At 45.0% G+C, this 15,287-nt stretch overlaps 1 protein-coding gene and 1 non-coding gene across 3 annotated transcripts in view; one reads left to right on the top strand and one right to left on the bottom strand.

Annotated features, from left to right (window-relative positions):
* The window catches only part of LOC144672593 (acid-sensing ion channel 1-like), a 226,679-nt gene extending 217,749 nt beyond the window's left edge, over positions 1-8,930 (bottom strand). Inside the window, exons 1-2 of one of the 2 annotated variants that reach the window (XM_078534416.1) lie at positions 8,236-8,930; positions 3,226-3,290 (exon numbers count right to left, since the gene is read on the bottom strand). In XM_078534416.1, coding sequence (XP_078390542.1) covers positions 3,226-3,290; positions 8,236-8,652 — 482 coding nt within the window. In that variant the 5' untranslated portion in view covers positions 8,653-8,930. Of the gene's footprint in view, positions 1-3,225; positions 3,291-8,049 lie in introns of both variants that reach the window. The other variant, XM_078534414.1, reaches the window with a different exon arrangement.
* Positions 8,931-14,932: 6,002 nt separating this feature from the next.
* LOC144672787 (U6 spliceosomal RNA) lies at positions 14,933-15,035 on the top strand. The gene has a single exon (XR_013574175.1). It is a non-coding gene; the product is annotated as a U6 spliceosomal RNA (small nuclear RNA).
* Positions 15,036-15,287: the final 252 nt, after the last annotated feature.

Below are 15,287 nucleotides of genomic sequence, written 5' to 3'. Positions count from 1 at the left end.
AGCCTGGTCATCTCAATGTTGTGTGCCAACTCTCTGCCAGTGATATGGATGGCTGTTATTTCATTGGCAACAGGGTGTGTAGAGGAAGGGCCTCCTCCTGTTCTGTGCCACTCTATCCTGCAGGAAGAGTGGGCACAGGCATGTGTCCTGCTGAAGGTTTTTTGAAGAGCTGTGAAGCATTGTGAGGGCTGTAGCTTGTAGGGCTGGAGATTTACCAGAATGGTTCCAGGGAGGAGGGATTTTAGCGACAAGGTTAGGTTGGAGAAGCTGGGGCTGTTCTCCTTGGAGTAAAGAAGGCTGAGGGGAGTTAGATTTTTAATTGACAAGGGAGTCAAGGGTTTATGGGGGGGCAGACAGGAAAGTGAAGTTGAGACCACAACAAGATCAGCCAAGATCTTAATGAATTGCAGAGCAGGCTCGAAGGGCTGAACAGCCTACTCCTGCTCTTAAGTCAAATAGAGTCATAGAGTCATAGAGGTCTACAGCACAGAAAAAGGCCCTTCGGCCCATCGAGTCTGCGCCGATCAAACAAGTACCTAACTATTCTAATCCCATTTTCCAGCACTAGGCCCATAGCCTTGTATGCCATGGCATAGCAAGTGCACATCCAAATACTTCTTAAATGTTATGAGGGTTTCTGCCTCTACCACCCTTTCAGGCAGTGAGTTCCAGATTCCCACCACCTTCTGGGTGAAAAACTCTTCCTCACATCCCCTCTAAACCTCCTGCCCCTTACCTTAAATCTATGCCCCCTGGTTATTGATCCCTCCACCAAGGGGAAAAATTCCTTCCTATCTACCCTATCTATACCCCTCATAATTTTATGCACCTCAATCATGTCCCCCCTCAATCTCCTCTGCTCCAGGGAAAATAACCCCAGTCTATCCAATCTCTCTTCATAACTAAAACTCTCCAGCCCAGGCAACATCCTGGTAAATCTCCTCTGCACTCTCTCTAGTGCAATCACATCCTTCCTATAATGCGGATTCCAGAACTGCACACAATACTCTAGCTGTGGCCTAACCAGCATTTTATACAGTTCCAGCATAACCTCCTTACTCTTATATTCTGTGCCTCAGCTAATAAAGGCAAGTATCCTATATGCCTTCTTAAACACCTTATCTACCTGTCCCTTAAGGGACCGGTGGACATGCACACCAAGGTCCCTCTGATCTTCGGTACTTCCCAGGGTCCTACCATTCAGCGTGTATTCCCGTGCCTTGTTTGTCCTGCCCAAGTGCAGCACCTCACACTTATCCTGATTAAATTCCATTTGCCACTGATCAGCCCATCTGATCAGCCCGTCTATATCCTCCTGTAATCTAAGGCTATCCTCCTCACTATTTACCACCCCACCAATTTTCGTGTCATCTGTGAACTTATTGATCAACCCTCCTACATTCAAGTCTAAATCTTTTATATATACCACAAACAGCAAGGGACCCAACACCGATCCCTGTGGAACCCCACTGGACACAGGCATCCAGTCACAAAAACACCCCTCGACCATCACCCTCTGCTTCCTGCCACTCAGCCAATTCTGGATCCAATTTGCCAAATTGCCTTGGATCCCATGGGTTCTTACCTTTGTTATCAGTCTCCCATGCGGGACCTTATCAAAAGCCTTGCTGAAGTCCAAGTAGACTACGTCAAATGCATTGCCCTCATCTACACACCTGGTCATCTCTTCAAAAAATTCAATCAAATTGGTCAGACATGACCTCCCCTTAACAAAACCATGCTGACTGTCCTTGATTAATCCCCGCCTCTCCAAGTGTAGATTAATTCTGTCCCTCAGAATTGCTTCCAATAGATTCCCCACCACTGAGGTTAGACTGACTGGCCTGTAGTTCCCTGGTTTATCCCTTCCTCCCTTCTTGAATAACGGTACCACATTGGCTGTCCTCCAGTCCTCTGGCACCTCTCCTGTGGCCAGAGAGGTATTGAAAATTATTGCCAGCACCCCTGCTATCTCCTTCCTTGCCTCACTCAACAGTCTGGGATACATTTCATCCGGGCCTGGAGATTTATCTACTTTTAAGCCTGCCAAACCCCTTAGAACCTCTTCCCTTTCTATGCTAATTTCTTTAATTACATGACAGTCCTTCTGCCTGATTTCCATACCCACATCATCCCTCTCACTTGTGAACACCAACACAAAGTATTCATTACCTTCATCTTCCAGCTCCACACACAAATTACCACTATGGTCCTTAATGGGCCCTACTCTTTCTCTAGTTATCCTCTTACTCTTAATGCACTTGTAAAATAACTTTGGATTTTCCTTTATTTCACCTGCTAATGTTTTTTCATGCCCCCTTTTTGCTCTCCTAATTTCCTTTTTAAGTTCCCCCTACACATTCTATACTCCTCTAGGGCTTCCGCTGTTTTGAGCCCTTGGTATTTGCCATAAGCCTCCCTTTTTCTCTTTGTCCAATCCTGTCTATCCCTTGACATCCAGGGTTCCCTGAATTTGTTGGTCCCATCCTTTGTCTTTACTGGAATATGTTGGCCCTGTACTCTCCCTATTTCCTTCTTGAATGAGTCCCACTGCTCTGACGCAGATTTACCTAAAAGTAGCTGCTCCCAGTCCACACTGGCCAAATCATATCTGATCTTATTAAAACAGCCTTCCCCCAATTTAGAACTCTGATTTCTGGCCCTTCCTTGTCCTTTTCCATAATAACCTTGAATCTAACGGAGTTATGATCACTATCCGCAAAATGCTCCCCCACTGATACCTCTACCACTTGCCCGGCTTCATTCCCTAAAATTAAGTCCAGGACTGCCTCCTCTCTTCTAGGATCTTCTACATACTGGCTTAAAAAGCTCCCCTGGATGCATTTTAAGAATCCCGCTCCCTCTGAACCTATCACACTATGACTAACCCAGTTAATGTTGGGGAAGTTGAAATCCCCCACTATTACTACCCTATTATTTTTACACCTCTCTGAAATTTGCCTACATATCTGCTCTTCTATTTCTCTCTGACTATTTGGGGGCCTATAGCACACTCCCAGCAATGTGATTGCTCCTTTTTTGTTTTCCAGTTCTACCCATATAGCTTCATTTGAGGAGCCTTCTAAGATGTCATCCCTCCTTACTGCTGTAATTGATTCCTTGATCAATGTTGTGATACCCCCTCCTCTTTTACCTCCTCCCCTGTCTTGCCTGAAGACCCTATATCCTGGAATAATGAGCTGCCAATCCTGCCACTCTCTCAACCATGTCTCTGTGACAGCAATGACATCATACTTCCATGTGTTAATTTGTGCCCTCAACTCACCTGCCTTATTTGTCAGACTCATTGCATTAAAATAATTACCATCCAACCTTGCCAAACTCCCTTGTGCCTTTTGTGCCTTAACTAGCCTATAATTTCTCTGCCTTCCAGGCTCAGTTGCTCTCTGTACTAATGTTGGCTGTGCATCTCCCCCTGCTGAACCTCCTCTCAGGATCCCATCCCCCTGCCAAGTTAGTTAAAACCCTCCCCAACAGCACCAGCAAACCTCCCCGCAAGGATGTTGGTCCCATTCCATTTCAGGTGCAACCCGTCCGCCTTGTACAGGTCCCACCGCCCCCAGGAACGGTCCCAATGTCCCAGAAATCTAAAGCCCTCCCTCCTGCACCATCCTGCAGCCACACATTCACCTGGACTAACCTCCTATTTCTATACTCACTAGCACGTGGCACCAGAAGTAATCCAAAGATTACTACCTTTGAGGTCCTGTTTTTTAATGTTTCCTCGCTCCCTAAATTCTGCTTGTGGGACCTCATCCCTCTTTCTACCTATGTTGTACCACGATCTCTGTCTGTTTAAATGTTCCTATGATGGGCCAAATAGCCTTCTGGGTGGTCTAATTTCTCTGATTCTATGAGTGTGCCAGGGAGTGGTGGCAGGAGGGCTGGCATCCGGGATTGCCCACATGGTGCCCCAATTGTGACATTTTTTGTTTGCTGAAATCGTCTTGCGTTAAACTCCTGCCAGGCCTTTGCGGGAATCTTTGCGTGCATGGGCGACCGCCTTTCAACACTAATGCATTCGCGGTGAAACTCTGAGGAGATATCACAGTGCCCCCCCTCCTCTCCTAAAACACCCTTGCACTCGCCCTCGAAACATCCGATTTAAAAAGAAATTGAGACCAGCGCTGCCACAAGCACTCGGGTGTGACGGCAAGGCAACACTACTTGTCAGCAAGACATTCTGCAGGCTGGCAACATGTTCTTAAATGAGACAGGACCCGAGGCTTTTTATAGTAACCGAGCACAGCCAAGATCACAGCTGTTCATTGCAGCAACGTGAAAACTTTATTACACAAGTGAAGCTGCTGGGGGAGGGGGTGGGAAAGCAGGAAGCAGGGAGATGGGGGAAAAGTACATTGAAACTCTTTCGAGTTATCAACAGTCACAGATTGCAACTCTTTCGAGTACAATCACAGTTCTTGGTTTTCCGGGAGTGGGACATGAACCCACAACCGTCTGATTCAAAGGCACGGGTGCTATGAACTGAGCCACAGCTGACACCTCCAAAAGTACATTGAAGGAGTGGAAGAAAGAACGTTGTTAAAAAAGGAAGAAAAACTAGATCGAGGGATTGTGCCTTTAATTACATCACAAGGTCCAACTCTCTGGGGAAACTACGTGTTAACATTAAACTGATTGCCTCGTATTTTTTTGAAGACTGTTTTAGTAAAACTTGTCTTTTTTTTTTGCAGGTGGAGCTTACACTTTCAGTCCGAAACTCTTATTTATTACACAGTAAGATCATTGTTATCCAGCATGCGTGGGGAGTGGGTGATGCCGGTTAATCTAAAATACCGGTTCATATAAGTAAAAAAATAATTGCATACAAGTACAGGATCCGGATAACTTCGTAATTGCTTCCGGTTGGTAAAGTTGCAATTCATATTAGGGGAACATCAGAAATTGCAGAATTCCGGATAATACAAGTTTACAGCACAATAAACAACAGTAAGATTGCAAAGGTGTGAAGGCTGTGGTTGGCACTGTGGACGTAACATTGCTCAATGTGGCAACACCTAACAGTTACACGCCAAAACTGCCCTCACCATTCCCCCACAAATATCAAGATAGGCCCCTCCAAGTAATAACAGATATCCTCAACGCCCAGGATATTTCCAAGTGGAAGATACAAAGTTTCAAAATGGCAAGGCTTTGAAATATACGTCTGCCGCTGCGAAGTAATGAACATAATTGTAGTGTCTCTCAGCTGCCAAAGACAGTCTACAGCTCAACCGAAAAATCTACACATGCACAAGTAGTTGTAAAAGCAAAAGGAAGATTTACATTTGTATATCACCTCTCACGACCACCAGATGTCTCAAAATCTTTTCAGCCAATGAAATTTTTTTTTGCTGTAATGTAGGAATCATGACAGCCAATTTGTGCACAGCAAGCTCCCACAAACAGCAATGTGATAATGATTAGATAATCAATTTTTTGTGATGCTGAGGGATAAATGTTGGCTCCAGGACACTGGGGAAAATGCCCTGCCTTTTTCAAAATAGTGTCATGGGATCTTTTACGTCCACCTGAGAGGTGGATGGGGCCTCAATATCTTACAGAAAGACAGCACCATTGAAAGTGCAGGACTGCCTCAATACTGCACTGGAGTATTAGCCTCAATTTTTCAGCACAAGTCGTGAAGTCAGATTTGAATCAAAGACAAGGCTGCTACCCGCTGAACCACAAAGATTTTCTGGTTATATAATTAAATCTCAATGAAAAAAGGTTACTGTAGTCGAAGGTACCAATCACAATAGCATTTAATGGGTAAAGTAAGTTGACAGGAATAGAAGCATGGGGTCAAACAAGGAGGACAAGAAAGAACAAACGAGAAAGAACACTCAAGAAGTTTGACACCGTCCAGGACAAAGCAGCCTGCTTGATTGGCACCCCATCCACAAACATTCACTCCCTCCACCACCAATGTGCACAATGGCAGCAGTGTGTACCATCTACAAGATGCACTACAGGAATTCACCAAGGCTCCTTAGACAGCACTTTCCAAACCCCCGACCTCTACCACATAGAAGGACAAGGGCAGCAGACACATGGGAACACCATCACCTGCAAGTTCCAAGTTCCCCACCAAGTCACACACCATCCTGACTTGGAAATATATCGGCCGTTCCTTCACTGTTGCTGGGTCAAAATCCTGGAACTCCCTCCCTAACAGCACTGTGGGTGTACCTACACCACTTGGACTGCAGCGGTTCAAGAAGGCAGCTCACCACCACCTTCTCAAGGGACAATTAGGGATGGGCAATAAATGCTGGCCTAGCCAGTGAAGCCCATATCCCATGAATTAAAAAAAAGCATCTTTCACAAACTCAGGATGCTCCAAAGCACTTTACATCCAATGAAGTACTTTTTGAAGTGTAGTCACTGTTGTAATGTAGGAAACATGACAGCCAATGTATGCAGAGCAAGCTCCCACAAACAGCAATGTGATAATGGCTAGATAATCTGATTTTGTGACATTAGTTGAGGGATATTAATTTGGCCAGTGCACCCCATGGGCTCCCCTAGTCTTCTTCAAAATAGGCCCATGGGATCTTTTACGTTCACCTGCAAGGGCAGACAGGGCTATTGATTCAACATCTCATCCAAATATCAGCACATCCACAGTGCAGCACTAAGTACAGTGCTGGAGTCTCAGCCTAGATTCGTGCTCCGTCTCTGGACTGGGACTTGAACCCATAACCTTCTGACTCAGAGATGAGAGTGCTGCTAAGAGAAAGATAGCTGTCTCCAAATTTCTAATGCTGCTTCTAAGATCATCAAATGGACCTACCGTACAGCCAAAATAACAAGTGACAAATAACTAGAAATTTAAAAGCTGAAATAAGATCGAAGGAGCTCACAAATGGATGTCCAGCATTTGAAGTTCCCAGAAGGGGCCATCACAAGATGGAAAAAGATCACTAATGCACTCCATCAACTCGCTGAGCTTAAGTTATTCTGCCTCCCTATTAAGCACACAGCCCCACAAAGCAGAAGCCCCAGCCTCACAATGGACAGACCAAACTAACAAATTGTCACTAAAGAAGACATGGAATGGTGCAAATTGGAGCAGTAACTACCTGGCCTTTGCTTGGAGGCAAACTAAAGAAATTGGAAGAATTTCACCAAACAAAGCAAATGGGAATTCTGCAGGGAATATCCCACCTAAGGGTCATGTCTCACCCCAGAGACTTGAGTACATAATCTAGGCCGAAACTTCAATGCTGCACTGACAGAGGTGCCAACCTTTGGATGAGGTGTTAAAGCGAAGCCCTGCCTGCCCTCTCAGGTGAACATAAAAGATCCCACAGCCACTATTTAACGCAGAGCAGGGGACTTCTCCCTGGTGTTCTGCCCAACATAGATCCCTCAAACAGCCACACTGGAACATGATCTGGTCATTTATCTTGTTTGTGGGATCTTGCTGTGCACAAGTTGGCTGCTGGAGTAGGACTTGAACCCACAACCTTCTGACTCAGAGGCAAAAGTGCTATGGACTGAGCCATAGGTTGGAAGCCTAGCAGGTATCCTACTCTGCTGCCTTCTTTATCTACTCATGCCACAGTGCCTTGGTACACACTTTGCCTTAAAAGTCGATCTAATCTATGCTATACATTCTCCTCTTTACCTCTTCACTAAGAACTTTTGTCTGCCATTTCTATAACACTAACCTAACCTAGCCACCAGGGAATGACTGATGCCACTGCAGACTCTGATTCCTTTGCATAAACTTCATCCCATGGTGTCCTTGCCATTCAAGCAATTAAACCGAAGCCTTGCTGGAAGGTGGGGATGGGGGGTGACTTTTAGCCAGGAGCTATTGGATACCAATAAACCTCACCAAGGATAAAGACAACAGCATAACCCAGTGGGTTTAAGAGATGAGTGCACAATATCCCACCCATGGGGGCGCAACAACAAGCGCATTTGGCATAATAAAGTAAGGGAATGGCTATCACCAAAGTTTAAGAATCTCCTGGTGGCAGGACTCCCTGAATCCTGTGTCGAGTAAACTTGACTTACCACAGTGAAGTTTTCAGGGCCACATTCCTCCATACGGTATCGACAATCCTTCAGCATGTCCTCCAACTGATGGCTGGTCCTGTTGAACAATTCGTACATGCTGATGGACGAGCCATCATTCTTGACTGACGGGGCCACCTGGAATCCTGGATCCATGCCCTCCGTGTATCCCATTAGTGTGCCGGCAAAGGCCAAGTCTGCGTAAGTGATCTTGGAGCGCCTGAATCTGTTGAAGTTGCAGAAGGTCACCGCCGGGAAATACAGGAAGGAGCTGTCCATCTCATCGAGGGCCGTGATGTGGTGGTACTCCAGATAATACATGACTCGGTCCATAACCTGGTACAAAAAGATGGCAAGGGAGGAGAGGAAAGCACAGCCCCACAAGACTTGTCGAACGCCACAGCCGCCTTCGACAAAGATATGGCTCATTCCATGCAAGTTGGAGCTCCCGGCAAACGCAGCGAGGCTGACCACATTCGACTGGCCTTCCTCCTCATGGTCGCCCTCTTCAGAAAACTGATCAAAACTCTCCTCCCTTCTCTTCTCCTCTCCCTTCTCATCATCAGCCGCAAAAGAAATAGTGCAAAATATCTGGACTGGCATTCTGAATAAATACACGGAAGGCAAGCTGTTTTTTTTAAATTCCAAAGATTAGGAGTATTGAATTGCCTTTACAAAATCTTTTTTTAAAAAAGTACAGTTTTGATGTAGAAATATCTTGGCGTCACATAGTTAAACTAATAAGACACATGTCGATAAGTCAAAGATTTAAAAAAATTACATACTGCAGGAAGTTAAGAAGGCATTGGATATTACCTCAAGCTGTCTCAGTTGCACAATAGGTCCCAGTCAGCTTCACTGAAGAAGTACTGTGCTGTATGTTCACGCTGCCACAGAGTGCTGGAGCCAGGATGATGAGCAGCCCTGGCCTGCTTAATAATTTATAAGGAGCCCGTCCCAACTGACTGTGGGGAGGGGTTTTGTCAGTGGACTTGGCACTGCTGCCTCATCGCTGAGTCCTGATCCACCATTCAATTTGCAGCCAGGCTCCTAGAGAACTCTCATGGCAACCTGAACCTCTGACGCACGCTCTTTTCCTAAACAAGCTCTGCGAGGCATCTCTTACCTTCCAGCTATTACCAGTGAAAAGCAGCAGAGCAGGAAGTGTTAAGAGAAGGAGAACAAGAGAGAAAAAAACCCCGAGTCTCTCATCCTCGTTTCCACTTTTCTCTCCCTCGCTCAAAATAGCCTCAGCAAAAGAGTTCAATCTTCTTAATGAGTCAAAATTTGAAAGGTGATATATCAGCCTCTCACTGCAATTGAGATTTATTGTCCTGTAATTGCTGGCTGTTGACTAATTTGACGGCCTTCTCACTGGTGGGTGGGGGGCTGGGGGCCTGAGTAATGAGCACCCAAGTGCCAAGATCAAGGATATTAAAGAAACTTTATTGAAAGCAGCATCTTGCAGAGTGTTAGCAACAATTGAAGCCTGCATTTGATTTATATCTTGCTGTCAGCATCAATTACAAACTAGCACTCACCAGGGGAGCCCAGCTTGCACAGGATTACGATCCAAAACTGCTCAAAAAGTTCAGCATGGTCTGCGTATGAGAGTTAAGCAGCTCAGTGTTTCAACAGCATTAAAAAAGCAGTACATGGAAGTTGCTAACATACACTGGCAGTTTTTAGTGCGAATGCATTTATCCTCCCCATTGATCGCACAGCCCCATCATCTCTTCACCCTTAACAGGACAACACTCCGAATGTTCTGTTATCAAACAGAAATTGGAGAAATCAAAATTGCCCTGCATGTACCGCATCTGCAGATCACGCATTGGACTTATCAACCTGACAGAACCCGTTGAGCCAGCATGGAAGCAAGTCATCCTCAACCCTGAGGGACTGCCTCAGAAGAAGATAATCATTTTGTGGACTTTTCAAAAGAATTAAGATATTGCCATTCTGGTCCTCAAGGGGTTAACCCTCTGAGCATAGAATTTTTCTCTGTGAGTGTGCTTTCCAGCACTCTCCATACATACATTATTCTTCAGAATTTTAGTTCCCCACAGGCCATTCCCTTTCCAATAGGGTTACCAACTCTGATCAGATGCATTCCTGGAGATTCACTCACATGGCCTCCTGCCTTCAACTGCCCCGCCTGGTCAAACAGACCTTTTCCCCTCATCCCCAATATTTTTCATAATTAATAAACAAGAGTGTTCAAAGGAAAAAACATTTTTCTCTCAAATGCCCCATTAATTTTTCTCCCAATTTCTTCCAGGAGATTAATCATTAATTCCAGGGAAATCCTGGAGAGTTGGCAACCCTATTTTCCACCAATTGACAGGCTCATTTTGATCCATTCACTGTTCTGTCAGGCTGATTTGCCAGATCCATGCTGTCATAGAATTTGTGTGACGGTCTCCCTCCTTTTGTAAATACTCAACAGCCGGGAAATGGCCATTAAAATGCCCAGCGCCTGTATGGTTGCTGGTACCTATAGCACCGAACTGCAGCAAGAGTCAGCACTTTCAAGAGAGGAATGCAGAAAGGGGCAAAAGTATGGAAATAAAGAGACATGATATTAAAATAAAAGGTGTTTCTTCTTCACCACAGAAGCCAATTGGACTATAATGAGGGGCTACATTTAGGTCCAACAATGCACCATAGTACCATTAAACACATTGGGAGTCAACTTCTGATTAATGCATAGGTTCACACAGTATTTACAGCACAGAAATTAGCCATTTTGCCCAACTGGTCCATACCAGTGCTTACTTTCCACATAAGCCTCCTCCCATCCTACTTCATCTAACCCAATCAACATAACCTTCGACAAGGACAAAATATCATGGATGCTGGAAATCTGAAATAAAGACAGAAAATGCTGCAAATACTCAGCAGATCTGGCAGCATTTGTGGAAAGAGAGAAACAGGGTTAACGTTTCAGGTCAGTGACCTTTAGTCAGAACTCTGATGAAACACCAGGTAATCTGTTTGTTGTGATGTTGATTGGGATAAATATTGGTCAGGACATCAGGGATAATTCTCCTGCTCTTCTTTGAAATAGTGCCATTTTACATCCACCCAAGCAAGCAGATGGGGCCTTGGTTTAATGTTTTATCTGAAAGGCAGCACCGCCAACAGTGCAATGCTTCCTCAGTATGGCACTGGAGGGTCAGCCTTGAATTTTGTGCTCAAGCCCTGGGGTGGGGCTTGAACCCGGATTCGAACCCATCAAAATGTACCAACCAGCACCTCCTGCTGGATTTGTGATGGATGTCAGGTCAGGTTAGTCCTCCTGCAGTCAAACAGCCCACTGCCACTCAGCACCCAGGCTCACACTTGAAGACTGGCAACTGGGGAGATGGTCAATGGCTGTGTAATTGTACCCAGCAATAATCTACACTTTCATAACAGGAGTGGGATAGCAAATTGGAAAAGAATAATGAAAGGGAAAATAAAAAGAGAGGATGCATTGTTGAATCAAAGCTCAATCATCTGTAACTCTGCACATTCACAGCAAGTGGACTAGTGGCCTGGGAGAAGCAAGGGTCAAAGGTGAAGTGAAGAAAGTATGCAAAAAAACCTTGGGGACAATTACAAGTATCACTCATTTACCTAAAACAACAACAACCTATTAATATACCTTTAATGTAATAAAACGCTCCAAGGCATTTCACAGGAGCATTATAAAACAAAGTATGACACCAAGCCAAATAAGGAGATATTAGGTCAGATGACCAAAAGCTTGGTCAAGGAGGTAGGTTTTAAGGACTTTCTTAAAGGACGAGAGGTAGAGAGGCGGAGAGAAGGAATTCCAGAGCTTGAGGCCTGGGCAACTGAAGGTATGGCCACCAATGGTGGAGTGATTAAAATTAGAGATGTTCAAGAGGCTAGAATTAGAGGAGTGCCAATATCTCAGAGTTTCCTTGTTTCATTTACAAAGACTGTAGGTAAATTGTCCCATGTTAAGTATAACCCCACAAAGACAAATGATCAGGGTAAAATTCAGTTACAGACTGATGTTAGAGTTCTGAGCACTTAGAGTATAAAGCACCACAATGAGATGAAGATCACCAGAAAAAGGCAAATGATCGTCACTTTTGGAATTTTAGAGTTGGGAAGGGAAAAGGAGGTAAATTGCTGCCTCTGTCCAGGGTGAAGTTCTTCTGTGTCAAGAATATCCCCTGATTCTTTCAGATTTACAGGGCAAGCAGATCTGGATTGGTAACCCTGGCAGGATGTCAGGGTATCTGATTTCTCATTCGATTGGGTGTTTTAGGGTAACCTGATACAGATATTGTCAGCAGACAATAATGTTGAATCATGAAAATCAAAAAACAACCAGAACTGTGCAATAAACGCTGCACAAAAATCATCACAGGATATTGATGCAATGATGTGCTGCCTCATCATAATTCGAGAGATCCCTTGCGGTCTTGCTGACTGGTCGTGAGGGGCAATGGAATGGGGATTTCTGGATGGGCCACATTTTATGAGTTGGGGGCTCCAAGCACAGATCAGACAGCCCCCAACTCATAAAATGTGGCCCATCCAGAAATCCCCATTCCATTGCCCCTCACGACCAGTCAGCAAGACCGCAAGGGATCTCTCGAATTATGATGAGGCAGCGCATCATTGCATCAGTATCCTGTGATGATTTTTGTGCAGCGTTTATTGCACAGTTCTGGTTGTTTTGGGGTCCCGCACGCCTGATTCGTAGCCCTCCCAATTTTCCGGTCGTTGAAAGGAATAACCTGAAAACTTTGAAGGCTAATTTCTGGAAGAGCTTTGTCCCTTCTTGCTTCATCTGCCGCCTTGCTTCATCTGCTGCCTTGGGAGTAAGAGGTAATGACCCTGAGGGTCCCCCAGTATAGAGAGAGGGCCTTGTTTTGGCCTCCTCTCCCTGTAATCTGGCCACATAGACCTGTCTAGTATAAACTTCACTCTCTGCTGAGGATTAAAAAGATGGTAATTTCTTAATCTTTTGGGGCATTTTTGCCTTTTAAATGCCCTTTAAATGGCAGCTCACCACCACCTTCTCAAAGGCAATTAGGGATGGGTGACAAATTCCGGCCTTGCAAGCGATGCCCACATCCCGTGGCAACTAAAAAAACAGATGCCTCCTCTGTTGCCTGGATGCCAGACTTTGTGACCATGACAACGGGAATCCTACTGGAAGCCCACAGTGCAAATGAGATGGTCTTTGACCCAGGGAAATGGGTTGATATTGGGGTGGAATAAGAGAGATGAGCAGAAGTTCTTCTTGATTTACAAGAATGTTGCCAGGACTTGAAAATTGCAGCTATGAGGAGAGATTGGATAGGCTAGGGTTGTTTTCCTTAGGCTAAGGGGTGACCTAATTGAGGTATACAAAATTATAAGGGGTCTCGAAAGGGTGGACAGGAAAGACCTGTTTCCCCTAACTGAGGGGTCAATTACTAGAGGGCATAGATGTAAGGTGATTGGTAGAAGGATTAGAGGGGACATGAGGAAAAACCTTTCCACCCAGAGGGTGGCGGGGGTCTGGAATTCACTGCCTAAATCAGTGGTTGAGGCTGAAACATTCAACTCATTTAAAAAGTACCTGATCAGCACCTGAAGATCAGCACCGGCAAGGCTACAGACCAGGTGCTGGAGAGTGGAATTAAAAATTCTCTTTTTTTGGCTGGCACAGACATGATGGGCTGAATGGCCTCTTTCTGTGCCATAACGTTTCTGTGGTTCTATGGTTCCATTGTGGCTGTAAGTCCACCCAGAAGAGGAGCATCCAGCCCTGGATGTTACGATAGGCTTCACGTGTTGTTAAAGTTTGGGAGATGGCTGGTGTTTCACCAACATGTGATCGGGGAATAATATTGATTTAGGCCAGAATTTGTCAATGGTTTCTGTGCTTCAAGGGCAGGAGGCAGGAGAGGATGTTATCTGTAGCAGGCAATAGGCCAGGGTTGAGTAGGGGAAACTGAAAATGGATAGATATTCTGGAGATTTGCTTGATTCCCTGTGGAGATTCAGGTGTACTTTTGTCGAATGGATGGGGCAGAGGCAATGATGGAGGAGTATGGACATGTTCTGTGGAAAGGACAGGCCTGATGAACTAAATGGTCTCCTCTGGGTCCATGCTTTCTCATTTGTCAGCACCAAACTAACTGTTGTTTAAAATGAACCAAATATCATGTGCAAATAAGATTAGGATGTTCAGATTCAGACAACCAGAACCATCCCATGATTTACATAGGCCAGTGCTCACACAGAAAGCTACTACGAACCTGGTGGTGTTCTCTTGGACAGTTTGTGTCCATTGAATAAGTGCAGTTCAGTGGTAATTCATTGGTGTGCAGGCAGAGGAGATAAAACAGCTTGGAAACACTTGGCAAACATGCCAGATTCTTGGAGCAAGGAGTCAGGAGGGGGAAGACAAATCAGGAAAATCCTAAACTGATGTTCGACTGTAGTCGATGACATCTTGAGCAACACCTATTGTCATTCATCACCACAACAAAAAGGATTGGCTTTGCCTTCTCAGTTTCTCCTTTTCTATTACTTCCCGCTGGCCTAATTCCAATCCCTTGCCCATGCAAGATGATCAGGGAATATTACTTGGCCCCTTCTATGGGATCCTGGATGTGAGCTTGTTGTCCCAACTGTAAACTTGGCAATTCTGTACCTGCATTTTTACTGTGCACAACATTCATCTTCTCTTGTAGTTTTAAAGGTTGCTCTCTAGTTTCTGAGAGAGTAGAATGGGTAAGAGTAGGTAAGTTGATATGCACTAGACTGCCAACCATGAGCTCTGCTGGTATTGGGATAGTTGCACTTAAAGGTGTCGCTCTCAGATGTAACATTGCAATGTGTAGATCTTGCTCGGTCTGTCTACATTTGAGAATTAGGTATTTCACCATGCGACTCCTCAAATACAGAGAAGATTAGCATGGCCCCTGCGCAAGGATGACACGCAAATTCGTGAAGCGTTCCTCAAATACTGAAGCAGTCCATGTCTAAATGCAGCAAAACCTGGACAATATCCAGGCTTGGGCTGACAAGTGGCAAGTAACATTCGCACCACACAAGTGTCAGGCAATGACCATCTCCAATAAGATAGAATCTAATCATCGCCCCTTGATATTCAATGGCATTACCATCGCTGAATCCCCTACTATCAACATCCTGGGGGTTACCATTGACCAGAAACTGAGCTGGACTAGCCATATAAATACTGTGGCTACAAGAGCAGG

This window comes from Cetorhinus maximus, chromosome X, assembly GCF_964194155.1.
Source record: "Cetorhinus maximus chromosome X, sCetMax3.hap1.1, whole genome shotgun sequence".
NCBI classification, from domain to species: domain Eukaryota; kingdom Metazoa; phylum Chordata; class Chondrichthyes; order Lamniformes; family Cetorhinidae; genus Cetorhinus; species Cetorhinus maximus.
The sequence above is the reverse complement of the archived record's forward strand: the minus strand, read 5'-3'. Positions and strand labels throughout refer to the sequence as shown.